The sequence below is a fragment of the Chrysemys picta genome, chromosome 10 (genome assembly GCF_011386835.1).
Source record: "Chrysemys picta bellii isolate R12L10 chromosome 10, ASM1138683v2, whole genome shotgun sequence".
In the NCBI taxonomy this organism is placed as follows: Eukaryota; Metazoa; Chordata; order Testudines; family Emydidae; genus Chrysemys; species Chrysemys picta.
Window position 1 is genome coordinate 79538352 of NC_088800.1, and position 21376 is coordinate 79559727.

Genomic DNA, 21376 nt, shown 5'->3' on the forward strand with positions numbered 1-21376 from the left:
ATGCTCTAAGCCTGCAGTAGCCTGTCTGCTGGCAGCCTGGATGGACTAATCCCTTGTTAGAGCAGGTGCTGTTCACCTCTGCAAAGCGCCATTCAAAGGAGGGCCTGAGTTCAAAACACCTTCCTGGCCTGCCCATGCCTGGTTAGATCATAGAGCCAGATAAACTAGGCAGGACTGGAGTGAGTACCCCCATGCTGTGGCACAGCCCCTCACGTGTGTGCCTGGTGCTATTAGTCCTTTGTCAGCACTCACAGCCCTCAGGGGAAAAGCCTCAACTCCAATGGCTTTTTAACTTGTGTACGTACACGCCCCTTCATCTCCCCCCACCCGTCTGCAGCCTTTGACATCCTCTCACTCCTCCTGCCACTAAGATACAGGCAACTCACAGCAGAGACTTGGGTTTGTCCTAAGCAGCAGTAACCTTACTTGAGTGACTGGCTCCTACCAGAAGCTGTCAGTCATTCATGCCTGGGTTGCCCCATGCAGCCACCAAGCTGGCCCTGCTCAGGGTCCAGCCCCAGAGACCCCACCCACCCAGGGATGAGGGAGAGGGGTGAGGCTGTGCTCAGCCCAGTATTTCCCTGTTCCTTTGAGCTTCAGCGAGAAGCTCCAGGAGGCCAGTGGGAGCATACTGGTGCTCAGCTCCCCGGGCAGACAAAGCAGCAGGTCAGGAGAGGCAGACTCAGAGTGGCTGATGGTTAAAGGGTTTGGCAATAGCTTTTTAAAGCAACACTAGGGAACACCTGTTCCACTGCTTGGGACTGAAGTTGCAGAGAGAAAATCCTGAGACAGAAAATCCTAGTAACGGGGGGGGGAAATCAGGACCTGAAACTCATGTTCTCCCCCTGAGGTACCCCTGAAGCAGCTTTCCCCCTCCCCATGCACCTGGGAACAAGAGGACTCCGCACAGAGGGGAGTGGGATATACAGCAAGTGGGAATGAGCACGTGTGAACTGGTTGGATAGTTTCTCAGCTTAAATGCCTCAGCTGGGGAGGCAGGAAGGGCTGCTCCTTGGCTCAGTGATACGGACAGAAAGAGAGTCCCTCAGCCATAAGGAGGATGCAAAGAGCTGATCCCAGCTGCTCTACACAGCAGGTCCTGCTGCCATGGAAACAGAGGCCTAAGGCTGAGGGCTCTCAAAGGTAAGGGGGGGGGGGAGCATATGAGGCCAGGCAGAAAGAGGAGGGCTCACTCCAGCCCTGCAGCATGCAAAGGGAAAGCAGAACAGCTTGGCCCCTGCAGCCTCCACTCAGGCAGCATCTTTCGCAGGCCTGGGGTTGAGCATGTCCCACTCACAGCTATTAGCCAGCAGTTAACAGTGCAGCCTTCCACTGAGGCCAAGCCTGGACAGTTGCATCTCCTGGGGCAGATTCCTTCAGTCTCTATGGTGATGAGCATAGCCCTGCCAGTGTGTGGGGATGGGGGATGTGGAGAAGCAGGCAGCTAGTTTTCCTTTGAGGAAGGTCCGTGTAGGGTCCCTGTGCTGACCCCTTGCTGTGCAGCAGATCAAAGGCTGTTCTTCTGTTACAAAGAGACCAGGAAACTTCAGCAGTTCTGTGACAGAATGGGACGGGACACTACCAGATCAGCTAAGCCCAATTATATATAGATTTTAAAAGTGCATCAGGGGGAACATGACATGAGTACTCCTGGGGAGAACTGGGTGAAATTTTTCAGCTAACTTTTTTTCCCACTGAAAAAATGCAAATTCATATCAACCAAAACAACAAAATAGTGGAGAAAAAAAAATCAAAATGTCTTTTCAACCTTTTCAAAATATTTCAGTTTGAAGAAACTTTTCAGTTTCAAATTTCATTCCATTTTTTTTAAAAACACAAACTTTGAACTAACTGTCTCAAAAGGTTTTGTTTGCCTTGAACTTTTTGCCAGAAAATTTGAAAAAAATTGCAGTTGGTGTTGATCCAAAACAATTAATTTTTTTTTCCAGTCTGGCCCGTAAGCAAACAATCAGTTATTGGCACAGCTCTGCTCCTGGCTTCTGTTCCTGGCTCCACCACAGAGTTTTCAGTGCCTCCATTTCCCCATCTGTAAAGCAGGGCTGATAAGCCCACAGAGGCTAGATGACACATGCTAGAGTAGTGCAAAGTATTAAGAGAATCTAGAGTAGAAGCCAGTGAAATGTCACACAGCATGACTGCATGAGTGCTCCCTAACGCAGTTCAGCTCCCAAACTATTTTAGGGGACACTAAATAAACCTCTCTGCAAATATTGCCCCTCCCCCATCACCTGCTTTAAACAAAATATTTTCAGTGATTTTTAATGTCAAAACCCCACAGCTTCCCCCACTTACAGAAAGTAGTGAAAGGAACCAACCAAACCTGGGTTCCAGCACAGGACATCATCATTACCTCTGTTAACAAGATCCCCCCCCCCCCGGGGTGCCAACTCTGCTAGTGCTGTGGAGGTGGGGGTAGTAGATTTGTCAGACCTGTTGCCCCTCACCCTCTGTCCCACATCCAGCCCTGCTCCCCAGCATACCTGGGAGGGAGTTACCACGGACAGGGCAGCCCTGCCTCAGTAGCAGAGCTGGGTCCTTCTCCCCCCACCCTTCCCCTGCACAACAGCTCCCGGCCAGGCTGGGGGGCTCATTTCAGCACTGCCAGCCCTTGGATTCTACTGCCAGCATCAGGGGCCAACCTCTCCCCAGCCGGCTCTGTGCGCCTCTGCTCCCTGCCGCCCCACCCTGGGACAGGACCATGAACAGCCTCTCTGCCTCCCCTTGCCCTACTTAAATAGCACCTCTGGCACCTGCCTCCTCTCCCCTCCCTGATAGCTTGACCCCCCCATACCCTTTAATGACCCCCCCCCAGTTTAGGAAATGCTGCATTAAATGCTGGACTCAATCTAAGCAAGGCCTCCTTGGACTAAGCCGAAAGATGCCCAAGCACCACCCAAATTTCCCCTGGAGATGACCCTGCTGCACTTTTCAGTCGCTCTCCCCCGCACCAGGGTCATCTGTCTTTTTCTGAGAGCAGCCCAGCTGAACTCGGGGGTGAATGGAGACGGGGCACTGACCTCGCTGCCCTGCCCTGAACAGCAAATGGGGCTTCGCCTGGCCTCCCCGGGGTCACCTGACTCTTTGATGCTGCCCCTCAGGGCACTTGGGAGGGTTTCTGAATGCTCCCTGGCCATGAATAGCTCCCACCCCTTCGGGAAGAGGCCCTCCTCCCACGCCTCCCCCCTGCCAGCACTTGAACAGCTCAGAGGATAGGGTTCCAGCAGGCCGACATGCACACTCCATTTCACTGGGCCGTTTCCTTCCTGGCCTCTTGCTTTGCCACATCGTCTTTAATAAAACACAATTCCAGCAGCACGGGCTCAGCTAGACAGATCTGGCTTCCCTGGCCAGGAAGCCAAGCCTCGCCCGAAGAGCACAGAGTTTCCTCCTCCTCTCTCTCGCCCTCTCCTCCTTCCATTTGCTGTGTTTGTGCTGAGAGGAACAGCTGGGTCGAGGCACCAGTACCAGTTTGCCCTGGGACCCGATTTAGGCACCATAAGGACCGTCCCGAATCTCAGCCCCAGGCTTGGAAGCAGCCCCACCTTTATAAAGAACGCGTGGAGCTGTGCAGTTAATCAATCAACACTGCTCAGCTGCTGTCCATGAACCCTGCTCTGCCCCCATTCTGAGCAAGCACTGGAGGAACCGAGATAGTAATAACACCTAGATCTGACATAGCACATTTCACTCATCTGGCTCAAAGTGCCCTCCAACGGAGGGAAGTATTACCTGAGACACGCAGGGGGGAAGGGACTTGCTAGCACAGCAGACAAGTAGCAAAGCCAGGAACAGGACCAAGGTCTCCTGAATCCCAGTCCAGCAGCCTAGCCACCAGGCCACCCAGGACCCCAAATATATGTTGTAAGGTTTCAGCACATGGCAGGGCATCTCTGGAGCAGCAGAGTCCCAGGGAAGAGAGGAAAGAGGGCAAGGGAAGAAAAAGTACAGAATCAGTAGGTGCAGGCAGCCAGAAAACTGACCCTAGTGTGAAGGAAAAGGGCAGGCACTGAAGAAGGGAGAAGGATGTAAGAGGGTTTAGGAGTGGATGGACCAGACAAATGCCCTGAAAACATTCTAGAGTTCATCCCACTGCACCTTCAGGGGCTGGGAGGTTTGCCCAGCTTGCCCCAGCCCTGGTGCCTTGCAGGCTTGATTTTTCAATCAGCGGCTCCATTAAGCTTCCCCAAGCTGTCCTACCAACAACCTCCACTCTGACCTGGAGGGACCAGAGCTAGGCATGAGCTCGTTGTCAACAATGGCCCATTTCACCATTGGCCTCTCTGTTGCAAGGGCGCAAACACAATACACAGGTGATGCCTACCAGGAACTTGGCTGAGGCCACGAAGGAGCCATAATGGGCGACGCTCATTGTGGGGTAGGTCACATTCAGTGACTCTGAGGTGCAAAGCGCCATCTCTAGGTCTCAGTCCCTTAAACCACCAGGTTCCCCCCAAACAGCTTTCACTTCAGCAGGGGCTTACTGGCCAATAGTTGCGCTCAATGCAAAGTAAGAGACAGCGTTAACTAGAGTACAGGTATGACACAACCACAAAGCCAGGCGGGCTTAACTTCCTTGGACAAGGAGAGGCTCCATGCCACAAAGACAGCAGAGATCACCATCCCTGCCACACCCAGGGCTCTCCGGCTACCACAGCTGGTTGGCTGGCAACTGCCTGGGGCCTGATCTCACCTCTCGGCCTCCACACCTGCCAAGCTGGGACACTGTGCCATCAAAATAACAGCTCCCCTCCCCCCATTAACCATTACATGTTGCAAAACTGCTGTTTGTTTTCTTGGGTGAGAAAATGGCCCTAGAAACAGGTTTGACCCATTACAATCAATTGCGGCACCACATGTCACAACACCCAGGTGTCACATAATGGGGGGGGGGAGCAATTCAAGTAATGCACATCCCCCCACAAACAATGAAGCTCACAGTTAAAGCACCTGCCCTCCACTACCCCAATTACTGCTGGCTGGCCCCTCCCTACCTTGCTGCTGCCCCACGCTGTCCTCCTGGGGCCTAGGCACACCCCACGCCTGCTGCAGCTCTAGGCTTCCTTGCTCCCCCCTCAGGAAGGCACCTGGGACAGGAGCCAGGCAAGAGCTTTCAGGTGAGGGAACTGTACCATTTTCACCAGAGGGGAGCACAGGAGCCCAGGCCAGCCACTCAGGTCTCAGACTCCCCCCCTTCCCTGGAAACAATGTGTCAGCCCAGCTTCCTCCCTCCTTGGCCCTCCCCTATCTGAAATCCCCTGTAGGTTCCTGGCCAGGGGCCTTTCTCTGCTCCCTGGAGAGAGGGACCCAGAGCTACAGGCTGGCAGCCCCAGGCCTGCAGGGCAGGGAGGCTGGGCCGGCCCCGCCCCCATGAGGGGATGTGCCACTCCGTGCCCTGCAGTTCAGAGTCTTGGTGACACTGCATCTATTTAGATTGTACACTCCCTAGGCAGGGGCTGTCTCTTAACGTTCGTACAGCACCTGACACAATGGAGCCCAGAGGCACTACTGCATTAGATGTAGCTATTAAGTGGTGGCATCCTTACACCCAGTAGCTGCTACTAGACGGGAAAGAAGGTGGGAAGCTTTGACCCCTGCTGCGCAGTCAGTGCTGAGACGATTCTAGCAAAGCGGCCGCAGAACTGCACTGATCAGAAGCTGAAGGCCTTGTTTGGGGCAGCTAGTGTACTTCGCACACTCAGGGGCCCAGAGAAGCAGCCCTTGGAGGCAACCTTGGACCAGAAAGACTTTTTTTTTTTTTTTTATAAATAATTGCTTTAAATAGTAATTAGCTGAAGCATCAGATTTCTCCGGACTTTGAGTCCCAGCCCAACTGCTTTCACTTGACCCCTAATTCTCCCTGGTGTAATTAAACCAGCGAGAAGGGGCAGCCGGTAAGGAAGGTGGTTGTGGTCAGCAGTGGTGTGAAGAGCAGATTGCAGAGTGAAAGGAGGGGGCTGCGTTTGTGCCACATAGGGTCTTGGAAAATCCCAGCTCCTGCTCCCTGCTGCTAAACACACAAAGTTACAGAGAGGAGCTAGCCGGCAGGGAGGTCCCTACGGACATATACCAATGCCAGAACTCCCTTGCGCTCTCCAGCTCTGGGGTCTCTGGTGCTCCCTGGTGCATTAAGATCACTAGCACCAGGGCTGCATGTCACAGCGCACCCTAGAGTAAAAGCAGCAACTGGCCCACAGATAAGGCTCCTGCAGGAGGCCTCATCCCGCTCCTGGCCATGCTCCCTTGCCCCAAGGGGAGCGGTTGAAGGGGCAGGCATGGTTCACACCGCAGATTCCCTTTCAACTAGGGTAGACTTTTCTCTGAGCTTGGGAGCCAAGGCCTGATGGTGTTTTCCGAGACGTTTGCTCAGCCGTTTTGAAAAGAGGCAGGCTCGGTTGTTGTGTCTTGCGAGGCCGCGTTCCCTGAAGGTCAGCTTCCCTACCGTGTGCATCTGCTGCAATCTTTCATTAGCCACCCCTCCACCCCCGAGTCTCATGGGTAAGCAGTATGATTGCTCCCTCTGTGCTAAAGCCAGACAAGCTTCCTCGGCAGCTCTGCGAAGCATCTCCTTCCCTTCCAGACCTGGGTCCCCACTCAGTTCTGCTGAGGCACCTCAGGCCTTAGCTAAAACAGCCACTGCTCTTCCGCATGTGAAAATCGCAAATACAGTCTGCCTGCCCTTCCAAAGAGTCGTGTGGGGTTGTCGTACTATCTGAACAATCCCCTCACTATTACTGGTATTACAGCAGTTCCTGGAAAACCTGACAGCTCAGAGCCCCGATGTGCAAGGTGCTGTACAAACCCACAACTGGAATTCTGCTCTCCAGCACTATAAAGCGGCTACAATACACCTCTCTTCTACTTCTCATGGGGCTGACTTATGCCACTGACTCAACTAGTGTTTCAGATGGCTTTGTGCCAGAGTCTCAAGGTTTGCTTCATGGGATTGATTCTCAGCACCACCAGCTGCCCACAACCCCAACTAACGCCGGGAGTTGCAATTGCTCAGCACCTCTGAAAATAATCAGGCCTCACTCTTGAAGCACAATCCCAGAGAGCGCCAATGCCGTGATTGCGTCTTTCATGTAATAGGGACCCTTGAGTATGCACTTAACTACTACAGTGACTGGGATTCGAGAAGCACCGAAGAGCCCCGGCTTCGTTAGTGCCAGCACCATTCATAGAGGAGATGCTTCAATAGGTAAGTGAGAATTTACTGAGTTCTAGGTGGGGCTGGTAGCACAACCCTTCTTCTTCTAAGACCTTCTTTCCTGTTGCTTGTAACTTTGCCAAAGTTGAACTGTTCAGGCTGAAATTTCCCATGCAGCATGTCTGCCTCAGGCGGATTTGATTTTTTTTTTTGAAACTTTCAGCCAAAACGATGTAGCTGTTTCTGAGAACAAGGCAAGGGAAAAATACATTTTGCCCATGTTAAATTCTTGAGGCCTTTCCTTGGAAAAGCTCTAGCACCACCATCATTTATAGCAGGGACTTCAAATTTGACAGGTGAGTAGCCTTTGGGGCGGGAATGGACCTTTTGGGAAAATCCACCTGGATTTGGACGAGTTATAAGTGTTTGAAAAATTGGTTTGCTCATGCTTGGTAGAGGTCTGCTAAAGCTTCACAGCCAAAGTCTATAATTATTCCATCCTCACCGAGCACGCTCCCTTGTCACAGCTCCTAATACTCATGGACTGCACATGCACTGTCCCCACAGAGCCACCAAGTCTGCTCCAGCCCAGTGCTACAGGGGCTCAAAAGGAATGACTGCTCCGCACTGGGGTGGGGCCAGACACTGGACTTGAGAGCTGAAAGCCTCTCTCTCCTGTGCTCTCAACGAGCCGGGCTGGCCCCCAGGCAGTGCAGAGGAAGCCATTTAATTCAAGTGTGGAAAGGAAAAAAGCCAGATGGGTGCAGAGGAAGGGCAAATTGGGGCAAGGAGACTGAGTCATGGGCTGGGCAGGGAGGCTAGGACTGGGAGATGGAGGCAGAGAGATTGGACAAGGAGCTGAGGGGAGACTCTGGTGGGCTGGGTAAGGAGACTGGAGGCAAGAAGTTGGGGCAGAAGGGGTGGGACTGGGGGCGAAGGGGGATAGACTGGGAGTCAGGGAGACTAGGACAGGGGGGAAGAGGCTGAGGAGTGGAGAATGGGACTGGGATGAGAAGCCAGGGGTGAAAGGACAGGGACAGGTTGGAAAAGGGGTCAAGCTTGGGGGAAACTGACAGCACCGTCTGTGTCTTTTACAGCACACTCCCCTCCAGAGCCTGGCATGGAATCCCACACTCCTGAGCCTCACCCTCTCTCTGCTGTCAGCAAATACCTGTGAAACCCACTGGCACAATGTCTCCCATCCCACACGGAGAACGACAACCTACAATTGCTATCAGGTTACGCTGGTAGCTCAAGTCACAGAGGTTGGTGCAGTGGAGGTAGACGTTTCAATCCCGCTGAAGACCCATGCGGGTCCCAACATGATGGCATGTGCTGGAATTTTTTTCAGCTTGCTTTTTTTTCAACTCTCTCACACCCTATCTTAAAAGAACATCCAGGTTGCAAAGTCAAGCACTCAAAAATTAGGTAATTACCATAATTACGGTTGTCTGTGCACCCTTAATTCAGCCCCCTTGTGCATATGCATGACAAGTTTTCAATTATGGAATCACATCCCAGTTTTCCACAGGACCGCTGCCTCATTCAGTGCCCAAGATAAGACCTGCTTTGTGGATGACGTAGGCTGCTATCCATAGGATCCCAGCCTCGTTTGCTGCAGAAGTTAGTAGGGAAGCAATGGATGAGGCTAAGGTGACCAGACAGCAAGTGTGAAAAATCGGGATGGGGGTTGGGGGTAATAGGAGCCTATATAAGAAAAAGGCCCCAAAATCAGGACTGTCCCTATCAAATTGGGACATATGTTCACCCTAGATGAGACAGGCCATTGCAGGAAGAAAAAGGAAAGTCTCATGGTTCAGACTGTTGAAAGTTGCCCGGGAGAACTGGATTCTAGCCTTGTCTCTGCCACAGAGTTTCTATGCGTGGCTACACAAGTCCCTTAAAACAAACTTTTCACAGGTGGTCACTGGTTGTGCATGCCTCATTTTCTGGAGGTCTGGCTTGAGACCCGTGGGCCTGATTTGTAGAAGTGCAGAGTCCTCGGAGCAGCAACTGAAGTCAATGGGAGCTGTGCTATACTCTGAAAAACCAGGTCCTAGGCATCTCAAACTGGGTACCTAAAATCAGCGGATACTTTTCACCTTAAACTCTGCCTCAGCTCCCCATCTGTAAAATGGGGGCTAGCCCTAGCCCAACACCTCCATCTCCCGGGAGCATTGTAAAGATTAATAAAGGAGTGTTGGTGAAGCACTCAGATACTAGTGATGTGTGCCAGAGAAGAGCCCACAAGGAAATTAATAATTCTGACTTCAGAGCAGGGTTTGAATAGCGCGCAAGGAGAAAACCAAATACCGACTAGCTGCTTACTGGCTGAGAGACCCATCGGTCCTGCGCGCTGAAAGAGCCAGGGGTCCTGCGGGGGAAAAACAAAACAGTAGCTGATCACAGAATTAAAAACTTATCATGCATCTATACACAAGGGTACTGAATTAAGGCTGCAAAAGCACCTTTAATCTGGCCTTGCCGAGAGAGAGAGAGAGAGAGAGAGAGAGAGTGTGTGTGTGTGTGTGTGTGTGTGTGTGTGTGTACACACACACACCTTGGTTCTCTAATTCTACCTCCTAGAAAATGACCTGAGGGGAGCGGGAGGAATTAAATGTACTGACAAGATAGGGGAGAGCACACAGTCTCTGCACAAGCCGCACAGCAAGCTGTCTACCGCATTACTGCTAAGCCTCTCATTGTGAGGGCGTGCATGCTAAAGTGCACTGAACCTGCAGCTTCCACAGAGCAGCTGGAGAGTGGGGGATGCTGGAGGCACTGAGCCTTTGAAATGCCCGGCTAATCGTTCTGGATTTGCCTGTTAATTATCCACACAAAGCTGTACCTCTGCTTAATGGGACCGGGGACAGTTCTCTTCTCCTGGAGGGCGGGGGGGAATTCACTCCCTAGGAAAAAGAGGAGGGGAAAATCAATGTAACCCCCCCACCCAAACAAAGCTACTTACCTGGCATCAGGAGCAAGTCCCTCAATAGGAAGATGGGGCGTGCAGTGACAATGCCTCAACTCAAAAAGTCAGTTTAACCCTTCCCGCTCCCATCCACAAAACAGTACACGGAGAGAGCAACTGGGCCCTATTGTCTTGGTTTGATTTAGAGAAGCTATGATCATTGCGTAGCTTAGACCAGACACCAGGGAGTGTGTTACTGAAGCTAGTCACTGAGGCCACGTCTCGACTAGGGAAAAAAGGGGGTTGATTTCTTTTTAATGTATGCGCCCGCACGCTGCACCACAACCCCCCTATAGCTAGGCCAAATCAAGGCAAGGGACAGTTTTACCTCAGCGTGGCCCGTAGGGGTAGAAACCTTGGGTGGGGGAGAGAGGGGAGGACGGGTACCCCGAGCTAAGACAGCACTTGCCTTGTCTGTACAGGGATTCTATTACCTATGTCTCCCCTCTGCCCATGGGCTGCGCCAAGAATTGCAGCAGTACAGGGTTTGGAAAGCCAGGGCTTGACAAGAGCGTGGAGTCCCAATGTAAATGCTTTCTGATGCCTGCTCCCCTCATCCCACGGCCATTTTTGCCTGATTTTAGAGCCAAGTCTAGCGCTCCCAATGAGGCTGGTTGTGGTTTTTTGTAACCCCCCCCCGGTAGTATGAGTTCACATTTCCCTATTTTTCACTTGCTTTTTGGGGCTCAGGGACCCTTCCCCCACACATTTATGGGGCTGAAGCCAAATGAAAAACGCCCAGCAAAAGGACTGAAAGACGAGAGTCAGGGAAGTCGCCCACAGTTCCCTGCCTCCAACCCTCTCCCTGCTCTTCCTGTCTCAGTCTGTCACCAGGCTGCCAATATGGACATTTCCTCTTTCATTTCCTGTTTCTATTTTAAAACATTCACATCACAAAGCAGCCAGAGCATACAGGTCAATATGGCCTTGAAAATCCAGATAGGCCAGAGCAGGGGTTCTCAAACTGGGGGTCGGGAGGTTATTGCATGGGGGGGGGGTTCGCGAGCTGCCAGCCTCCACCCCCAAGCCCAGCTTTGCCTCCAGCATTTATAATGGTGTTAAATATATAAAAAAAGTGTTTTTGATTTATAAAGAGGGTCGCACTTGGAGGCTTGCAGTGTGAAAGGGGTCACGTCCAGTACAAAAGTTTGAGAACCACTGGGCTAGAATGTGTCTACACATGCTCATGTGCACACGCAGTCCGTTTAGTGATTAGTCCTGCTTCACACAGCAATGAGAGAATGGAAGCCATTTTATATCCCATTCTCGTTTTCCTTTTAGGCTTTTGGAACACATTAAGCTTTTACAGGAGGCCCGGATGTTTTGCCGACTAACTTTTAGAGTGGTTAAAAACTGTGACTGAAATCTGGTTCGAGAATTGTGGTTGGTCTCCCCTTTCTACCCATTGTCGCCTATAATTACCCTCAAACTCAAACCAACAAGCTTCTCGTGGAAGGACACTGAATTAGCAATGAAAAGCAGAGAAGTGAAAGCCAGAGTGCACAAAATTTATTTACAAAAAATTCAAATTACAATATGATACAGGGACTTTTTACACACAGAATTAGAACAGTTTTCTACCAGAGGGTAAAGAAAAATATTATTTTTTTTAATAAACGACCTATTCATTTTCAGCTATTGTTATACAAAGTCGCGGAACATGCACAATCTGTCTTTACAAGGTTGGGTTGTTTTAATATAATGTTTTGCTAAGTGCAAATACCAAATTTCTCTCTCCACCTTTAAGGCAAGTAAAATAGGACACTGCAATTAATCATAAAAAGTACCAGTCATAACATTGATGTGGGCCCACAAGACACACCTCCCCGTCTCCCTTTGAAGAACATTGGGGTTTCAAAGGGGGCAAAGGGTATGTCTACACTGTAAAAAGGCCTGCAGCAGCAACTTTCAGAGCTCGGGCTCTCGGGGCTCCAAACAGCAGTGTAGATGTTCAGGTGCGGGCTGGAGCCTGGGCTCAGAAACTCAGTGAGGGAGGAGGGTCTTAAATCCTGGCCTCCAGCCCATGTCTGAACAGGTACCCTGCTATTTTGAGCCCTGAGAGCCCGTGTCAGTTGACCCAGGCTCCGAGACTTGCTGTGGTGGGTCTTATTTTGCAGGGTAGATGTACCCATAAAAACACCAGGTAAGTCCAAAACATGGCATTTTCTGTTTTTAATTGCGCAGGAAATGGTTTGTTCTTTAAGCCGAGAAACATCCCCATTAACCCAACTGATGCTAGAAGACAATGTAGGGCTCTAAAATCACCAGTTAGGATGACAGGGAAGGAGAGGCCCCACATTTCTCTGCAGGGCAATTCCTAGTCCAGTTTTTCCTTTGTGACAGGAGCCCCAGCATAGAGCCGGAAAGGACCGAAAGGTGAAATGCTGGGTGAAGAGCTGATCTGATCTCTCCAGACTCTGGAGCTGCCCACAGGACTTGATGTTGGTTTCATACAATGGGCACTGATTTCTCTCCTCGCAGACACAAAATGGACCCTCACCATTGTGACAGGAGAAAGAATTCTCTCCTTCCCCTCAGCAAGGCCGCCCTAGGACCTCCAATGGAGAGAGACATCAAGCACGCACAGACTACAGGAACATGTCAGCGAGGACTCACCACCACTGCACCTTCCCCAAACACTACCTAGGGGGGACCCTGCTTCCCTTTAGCATGGAGATGGGAAAATCAGGCTTGCCGTGCGCCATCAAATCCAGAGGGTACAAAGTTTGCTCATGTAGTAGGAACCAATGCTTACCTTTAACAACGACTAAAAACTGGTCAAGTACAGACACGAGACCTCCCTTGGTTACTCTGCCTACTGCCTCTCCTCCCATTTCCAGCCTTTCCCTGCGCAGGCGAATATATATATAAAAGCCAGGAGTTTGAGCCAGGCCATTATTTTTGTTAATGGGCTATACTCTAGGGTTTCAATATGGCTGTGTGCAAATGGCCACATCACTTCTAATTTTGCACGGTGATAAGCATTTGCTAGTCTATGGTCAAGCACTGAGGCTGAAATTCGCTTGAGTGATTGGCACAGTACAGTAGAATCCAAACGCTCATGCTGTCCAAGCAGTTTTGCTGAACTCCGACTGACACAGGGGAACTAAAAAAAAGTAGTAACTACCGTATAAAATTGAATCTTTCCACCCAAATTGGCAAGACACCATAAAATTAAACCTAACAAAAATTACAGAGAGTTGGTACCACCACCCACTTCAAAGATATGGCTCAGTTGAGAGTGGTGGGTCTGGTTGTTTCCAGCTCTTTACTGCGGTGACAGACGTTCACTACAGGAGTTTATTGTATCTATGGAGAGAGACGCGCACATATGGCCAAAGATTCATAACCTCACATTTTTAACTGGCGAGTGCTTCCTGCTATGAAACCATCCCCGAATAGTCTCTTCTACTGTAACTGCACATGCAGGAATAGGGGGAAGTATAGGGAAAAGCAATTTATATTTAACTGGATTTGAAGGAACAGTAATTGTGCTTGATAAGCAGAGTATTCAAGAGTCCTTGTGCAACACACTTGAAGAATGAAGGACACAGACTCCCCAAAGGCACTGGGTATTAGAATTAGTACCTGCTTCATCTGAGGCTTTCAAAGAGCAATTGCTTTATTTAGGAAGTACGTGAATGGCGACGAGGAGGCGGCACTCACTCCATGGGCCAGGTTTGTTTGGATAAAGGCCACAGCCATGGTTTGGAAAGCCATCAAGATTTCCCATTCTCCTGTTCCTCAAATACTTCTATTAGCTGTACCAGCACCACCAGCATGCTAAGGTGACCACCAGCATCCTGCCAGGGGAAGTACTTTCTTCAGACGGCCTTTAGGATGTCAGCTGAAGCCAGTTCCTAAGCCAACAAGCTGTTTCAGCTACAGTGTTCTCCCCACCCACAATGAGGAACTGAACCTCACCCCTTCCAACAAGATTCCAGATAAACTTCTTATCAGACTGAGGAAGTCTATGAGATGAGCATTTTGCAAAGGCAGCAGCCCTTCGTCAGGAGATGTTCCATGCTGCTTAGAGATGTAGCTGTTAGCAATACGTCTGAAGCATCCTACAGGAGACACCGACTGGGCTTTCCTGTACCCATGTTCATGCTATTACTTATTTTTTTTAAAAAAAAACCAACCCTCCCAAGGGACTTGACCCCTTTTTTCTTTACACTTTGTAAAACCAGACAATGGACTATCCAGTAACAGGGGTCAGGGCTTTTCTGCTCATGTCTCAGGATAAAATGAAGGGCCAGCTGACAAAGGCAAAATTCACCCCACCCTGCCACTCCTGGATGCCTGATTGGACTACTTCCTTAAGACCCAGCATCATGCCTCTAGCCTCCCAGCTGAGTGAGGAAAAAAAGAAAAGACTCCTCCTGAAATACATTAGCCTTATTCCTTAATGGGCTAGATCGGTCACAGGATAGCATGCGGAGCACCATCTCTGGAGCGAGAGCCGAGGTGGATTGGCACTACTCCTCAATTCAATTAGACGAGACACACAGCTAAGCTCCACCTCCAGTGCGGGCACTGACCGGTTAGAGGGAAGGCAGGATCTCCGCTCTGTGCACGAGGCGCGGGAGGGATGGCACGTTCCAGGCATGTTCTTGAAGCAGGGTATGATGCGGTGGGACTCGCTCTGCACACACAGCTGCCTCTGCGCTGTGGGAGCCTCTCGAAGGAGAAGGCATGTGGCCGAACCCTTTCAACTGAACTACTGAGAAACTGCAAAGTGCACACACCCAATCTGCCCTCCATCCCTGTCCCAAACATGGTGTGTCAACATACCTGCCCATGGCTACTGAGGGGATCGTTCGGTATAAGGTGCAGATTTAAACCTGAATAAAAACCAGCTGAGCAGCATTCGGTAACCCACTACGTCCCCTAGGCTATTTTTTAAATTAAGAAGTCTTAGCAGCAATGTCAACAAATAGTTAACGGTGTGGTTATTAATGCTACATGGGCAACAGCACTTGACAACCCGGAACAAACAGTTAACAGGGCATCTCTCAGCCTATACATAACACCTGGGTGTGGAGAAATTGTATCAGCTCCCAAAAGTATGAAAACACCCACTGTGCAAGGGACAATCCCCCTACTGATAGCAATGTCCTCCTCGCAGCCCAGCCAGGTATTGCTCGCTGCCATATTCCTCCCGAGAGTACACGCTACCCATGACAGCACAGGCAGCCACCCTCATGTGCCCTCCTCCTGCCACTGCCAGTCACAGACTTCACAGCGCCCTGGTTCACTGCCTGCTCAATGCTCAAAGAGACGCTGTTTGCAGAGAGGGACTATGGAGAGTAGCAAGAGGGCAAATCTGACACAATAGAGAGGCAAGGCAGACACCTGTAAAGAAATCTGGGGTGTTAACTTGCAGGGAGGGAAATCAGAAGAGGGGAGATTAATTTGATCTGGTTCCTAACAACAACAACAACAACAAATACCAGTTTGGGGGACAACTGTGTGATGAAGTGGTTGGTTTTTTTAACTAGATGACCGCATTTATGGAAGGATATTCTGATAGTCTCATCCTCCACCCCGTTTTTTAAAAAAGCTCTGTTCCTACCAGTCACTACAGGAAGTGTGCGTGTGTGTGTGTTGGGGGAAGGTTTGTGCCTGCAAAGCTGTAGCTCTGGCATAAAACTTACCCATTTGACATAGGCAGCGTCAAGCCTTCCACCCCATCCTTCACTTCTTTCACATCCCTCACTTGGCTTGTTCGTCTGCAGCCAGACCACAATGCTGTCCCAGAGTCACACACTGCTCCCAGTTCAAGCCAGCCAGAGGTTGCTCCTTAACTCAGGTCACAGGGAAAGCAGGAGCGAGCCTGATTGCCTAAAGGAGTTTGCCACACTGCTTCTTAAAGGAAAACTGTTTCTCCTAAGCATCCCTTTGGCTAAGCTCAGCAGTATTACAGTTTGAAGTCTTCCCAAGCTGATTAAACGGATTTTTTCAGAAGTTTATTAAATGCGTCGAAAGGGGTATTTTGCTGCTTACCCTAGAACTGGAGGTGAAGTTTCCAGCTCGGTTAGACATACCCGCACCACCTCTGATTGAGCTACCATGCATGTGGCACGAGCAGCAGGATGGGCGAGCGGCTCGGAGAACGCTCCCATCCGAGACTCTAGACGTGCTCGGGCAGCCCGTTACTCATGCTGCTGTGGCTACGTTGCCATTTTTAGCGCACTAGCTTGATGAAGCTAGTGGAGGTATGTCTACACCGACTGGAAAGTACACCTCCCGATCTAGACAGCATCTCTGCAAATCAGTTTCCAGCCCATTTTAAAGTGATTTAAACATGCATGAAAAGCTTTGGGCCCAGGGTTTCAGAGCTGGATGTGTGCACAGTGTATGTATACAGCTACCAGGCTTGCATGCACAGCAGCACTAAGGGTACGCAATCGGTTACTGCAACGGGGGGCATGCAGTTTAGCCCATATGCAACTCTGAATCTGGGCCTTCATGTTTATCTTCTGAACAATTTGTATGTTTCTACCGACTGTTATAACCAAGGTTTTCATAAATGACTAGTGATTATGCGTGCCCAACTTGAGACACTGAAAAGGGCCCTGTGTTTCAGGAAGTATTGGCCACTCGTCCTCTGAAAAATCATGCCCCTTTAAGGTGTCTCATGCTAGGCACTCAAAATCAAGCATCAAGCATCACTTCTGAAAGTTGTGGCTTACAAAACTAAGCCAGTGGTTTGTAGCCTCTTTCTTTGAGCTGCTATGCAGTGGCATGAGTGGTACTTCGCAGCAAGATGGCTTCTGCCTCCTAGCACTGGACTCTTACCAGGACTGGCACTTCAGGGCTATTGCAGATCACAGTAAAAATTTGGGACTATTCTCTGAGGGATAATCAGTCCTGATGCTCAGATTCACCCCTTTTCCCCAATATTATCCAGGCGTGAAGGAAGACACAGCTGAAATCTTATCAGCATCTGAATAATTTCAAGCTTCCCCACCTCACCTTCCCTTCCAGCTAGCCTTTGCATTAGAGAGAGGGGGGCTGCTTTTGCAGACAGGAAGGTAAGTTTTTGGCACAAGGGGTGGGCTGAATGGCCACATCCCCACATAGCGTCACTTCCCTCTCAACGGTTGACTGAACAGCCTTTGTGAAACAGAAAGGCCCTCAGAGATCCCCTGGCCTGAACTGTGCAGCCTCTTATTGCTCCAAAGGCTGGGCAGCATGGTTAGAAGATTCAGGAGAACCAAATGTTGAATTACAAAGATTTAAATACTGTGCGTGTAGGGGGAGGGGAATCGAGATCTGTTCCCCTTGCATCTGGCTGAAATGATGGGGGACAGAGGGGAGGGTGGTGGTGGGGCCAATGTGGCTTCTCCCTGCAGACTCCATTACTAGTGCTGTTTGAACCAGATCAGAACCGATGCCGAGGCTGTGGACCAAAGTGCATAGGCAAGTTGTGCTCCAGCTGAACATTGATCTGGGGGAAATCGTAGTTCATCCGCATGTTAGGCAGTGGGGGCACGTATGGGGCAGGGATGGGTCCTATGTTCAGGGGTATGTTGTTGTACAGCGGGCGGACAGGAGGCAGCGGGAAGGGTGGATGCACAAAGGGATAAGGGGGCATTCGGGGCTGATGGAGGTTCTGAGGGACTGGTCTTGGGATGACTTCAACTCTCTGGATTTTCTCCACAGGCTTTTCCACAGGAGGGCCGATCCTCTTGAAACTGCTTTCTGCAAAGAAATTAAAAAGAAATTAGAAAGACCCCAGGCTGGAGCAGAAATCCCCTCCTCTGTTCACAGGGAGGTTCTTCAGTTCCAGCTGTGGGACCGTGCGCTGTTCGTGTAAGGAGCGACTTTGAGCTCTAGCAAGAAGCAGGCATGGTGCGGACAGGCGCAGCTCTACCACTGCATTTGGATTCTTGGCTTGCAGCGCTTCCACCCTTCTAGCACTGAGGTTATGGGCAGAGGCTTCCAGTTGTGTCAACTCTGATGGCAGCACGGAGTAACCCCTGGCTCAAGAGAGAACAGTTATGGACCTACAGCAACTGCGATTCTCCAAGATTTAGTCAGCGTTGATCCCACTGTTGGTGCCCATGTACCATGTGAGAATGGATGTTTGAGTAGCAATCTATCAGGGCTAGGCATGCACCCTGGGCCTCTTCACCAGGGCATAAAGGGTGGAGTGGCCACTGTCCTACCTCAGCTAGCACTGGCTTTGAACTGTAAGGGCTCGGAGGACCCTGAACAGCAGGGATGGAGGGTGTGATTTCCTGCAATATCTTTGGGAGATCTTCGAGTATTAAGTTTATGTATCATTGTGGGCCAGTGATTGTATGTAATTCCATAGGGGAGGATGAGCACAGCTCCTCCATGAACTAAGACCAGTGGGGAGTGATTATGCAAATTCACTCAGGTTGTAACACCACCAGAGAGGTACCACCACCTGGAGAGACTCACATATACTAGTTCAAATTGGATTCTCCAGAGACCAACAGACAAAGGACTTCTTAATAAACTGACTCAGGGTCTGCTTTCTGATCCAGCAAAGGGGCAGGACCTTCTGTTCAAGGGGGCTTCCCAATCCTGCCTGGGAAGGGTCGTAAGGCCTTTGGCCTATTGAAGCCCCCTAAGACTGATGGGTGACCTCTGGGGAGCTTTTAGATGAGTGCAGGAACTTTGTTTCTAATATGTTTTACCTGAAGTGCTTTCACTTTACAAATAAGCTTTCTGGCTTATAAAAAAACGACATGGTAACTCATGGCTGCAGGTGACTACGCTGTTCATAAGCCTTCCAAGAGAAAGCAAAGTGCAGACGCTGGCCTGTTTAGGCGGTCTGGTCTGGCTTGGCTTGCTGGGGATATTACAGCAAGGCAGAGAACAGTAAAAGACCTTGGTCAGGAGGGAGAGAGCCCAAGAGAGGTGATGGCTGAGGAGCCAGGGCGGGTACCTGTGGTAGATCAAGAGAGGGCAATGCAGGTGCAATTCCCCTGAACTGTGGCACAGGGATCCACACTGACAACAGCTTGAAGAACTACGGTTACAAGAGGGAATTAACCATTCTCTCTCCTTTGAGTACCTGTCAGCGTGGATCCCACTATAGGTGACTGGCAAGCAGTATCCTCATTGGACGGTGGGAGTGAGGAGTATCAGCTGGATCAGTGGAACAACTGAAGAATTACTCTGCCAGACTTGGCATCTGCCCTGGTAGCATGTGCATGAGCAGGGCATAGCATTTCACAGAAAGCTCAGAAGGGTACTCCACATAGGAGCCTTGCAGGTCTCAGATTATCACTTTCTGAAGCAGGAGACAGATGCGGCCTGTGCCCTGGTGGAGTGCACTTTGATGTTCAGAGGGAGAAGCACTCCGGCCAGCTGATAGCAGGTGGAAATGCACTACGTTATCCACACGGAGATTCTCTGGGATAAGATGGGTTGGCCGTTGGATGAGTCAGAAACAGCCACGAAGAAGCGGGAAGGCAGCGTTGGTCCTATGAAGGTCTGTAACACTTTGGATAGGTCCAGGTGTGAATTTCTTTTCTCCCGGTATTGAGTATGGCTTGGGGAGAAGACTGGCAAGGTAATGAACTGGTTCAAGTGAAAAACTGAGAACACCTTGTCACTACAGAAGAATGTTTAATGTGGTCTGGTCAGGAGAGCTTGAAGTTCACTGATTCTGAATTGAGGAAATGACCACTAGAAAGACCATCCTGAAGGTAAGGTTGGGTATGAAGCATTCCGACAGCCAGTCATCCAAGTACAGGTAGATACAGATTCCCTGCCTCGATAAATGCGCTGCCACTACTGGCAGACATTTTGTGAATATACTGTGCTGTGCAGAGTCCGAAGGGCAGAACCCCGTATGGATAATGATTGGGCCCCACCGAGAATCTGAGGTACTTCCTGTGGGCCAGATGGGTCGCTACGTGGAAGTATGTATCCTGCAAGTTGGTAGCCATGAGTCAGTCTGGAACTTGGAGAGACTGAATGATGGCGGCAAGCCATTGGGCAGGTCTACACTACAGCTGGAATCGACACTGTGAGATCGATCCACTGGCAGGCGATTTAGTGGGGCTGCCAAATCGACTACAGATCGCTCTCCAGTCGACCCCTGTACTCTACCCCCTACGAGAAGAGTAAGGTAAGTCGACTGGAGACTTTCTCCCGTCGATCGACCCCGCAGTAACTCGACCTAAGGTACGTCAACTCCAGCTATGTTATTCACGTAACTGGACTTACCGCGGTAGTGTAGACATAGCCTTAGTATCCTGAACCTGAGAGACTGTATGTGTATTTGTGGAGTCTCCTTGGGTTTAGGATAGAACACAGTTGTCTTCTCAACCCCCTCCCTTCAGAATAAGGAAATGAGTAGAGGCCTCTTCCCCTGGATTCTGTTGGAACCTCCTCTGTGGGCTCCTAGATCACTGGTTCTCAAACTTTTCGGCATCCTGCCCCCTTTTTAATTTTCGAGAAACCCTCACGCCGCCCACCTCTCCTTTAGCATCATCCAACCCCCCTTTAAACAAATTCAATTAGTAATTTAAACCCCCTGCTCCTTGTCCCCTGACCACCCCCTCCCGGGACCCCACATCCTATCCAACCTCCCATGCTCCTTGTCCCCTGTGTGCTGCAGGATTCTGGCTTGTCCACTAGCAGGATCTTAGAGCTAAGTCTCTCCAGGGTCTGAAGAGACCTCCATGGATTGTTCCAGAAGCTGGAGTCTGAGCCATGCATCTCACACACCCTCAGGGAAAGTGACAGGCACAGGGAGCATCTGCTAGGTATGGCGACTCTAGACAGAAGGCGTGCTCACTGTGTCTAGCTTTGAAAAGGATCCAGCGGTTTGCAAACTGTGGGTCGGGACCCCAAAGTGGGTCACGACCCCGTTTTAATGGGATCCCCAGGGCTGGTGTTCGACTTGCCGGGGCCTGGGTCTGAAGCCAGAAGTCTGAGCCCCACCGCCCAGGGCTGAAGCTCTCAAGCTTTAGCTTTGCCCCCTTCCCCCCGCCCGGGGTGGAGGGACTCGGTCTTCGGTCCCACTTCCCAGGGTCGTGGAGTAATTTTGATGTTGTTGTCAGAAGCGGGTTGCAGTGAAATGAAGTTTGAGAAACCCTGGATTAGCCCATCACAGGATGGGCAGGACTTGAAGCCTACAATTTCGAGTTTGCCAGGCTAAGGAGCCCTGTGGGAGATGTGTGGGTGTACAGAGGGTCTAGCCATCAATATGTGGTCCAGACAAGTCGATAGGATTACAGCGGTTGAAG

At 50.5% G+C, this 21376-nt stretch overlaps 1 protein-coding gene across 3 annotated transcripts in view; it reads right to left on the bottom strand.

Annotated features, from left to right (window-relative positions):
* Positions 1 to 11633: 11633 nt before the first annotated feature.
* The window catches only part of RNF216 (ring finger protein 216), a 127228-nt gene continuing 117485 nt past the window's right edge, over positions 11634 to 21376 (bottom strand). For all 3 annotated transcript variants that reach the window (XM_005289066.5, XM_042853118.2, XM_065558997.1), the window contains one exon: positions 11634 to 17846. In XM_005289066.5, coding sequence (XP_005289123.2) covers positions 17527 to 17846 — 320 coding nt within the window. In that variant the 3' untranslated portion in view covers positions 11634 to 17526. The remainder of the gene's footprint in view (positions 17847 to 21376) is intronic.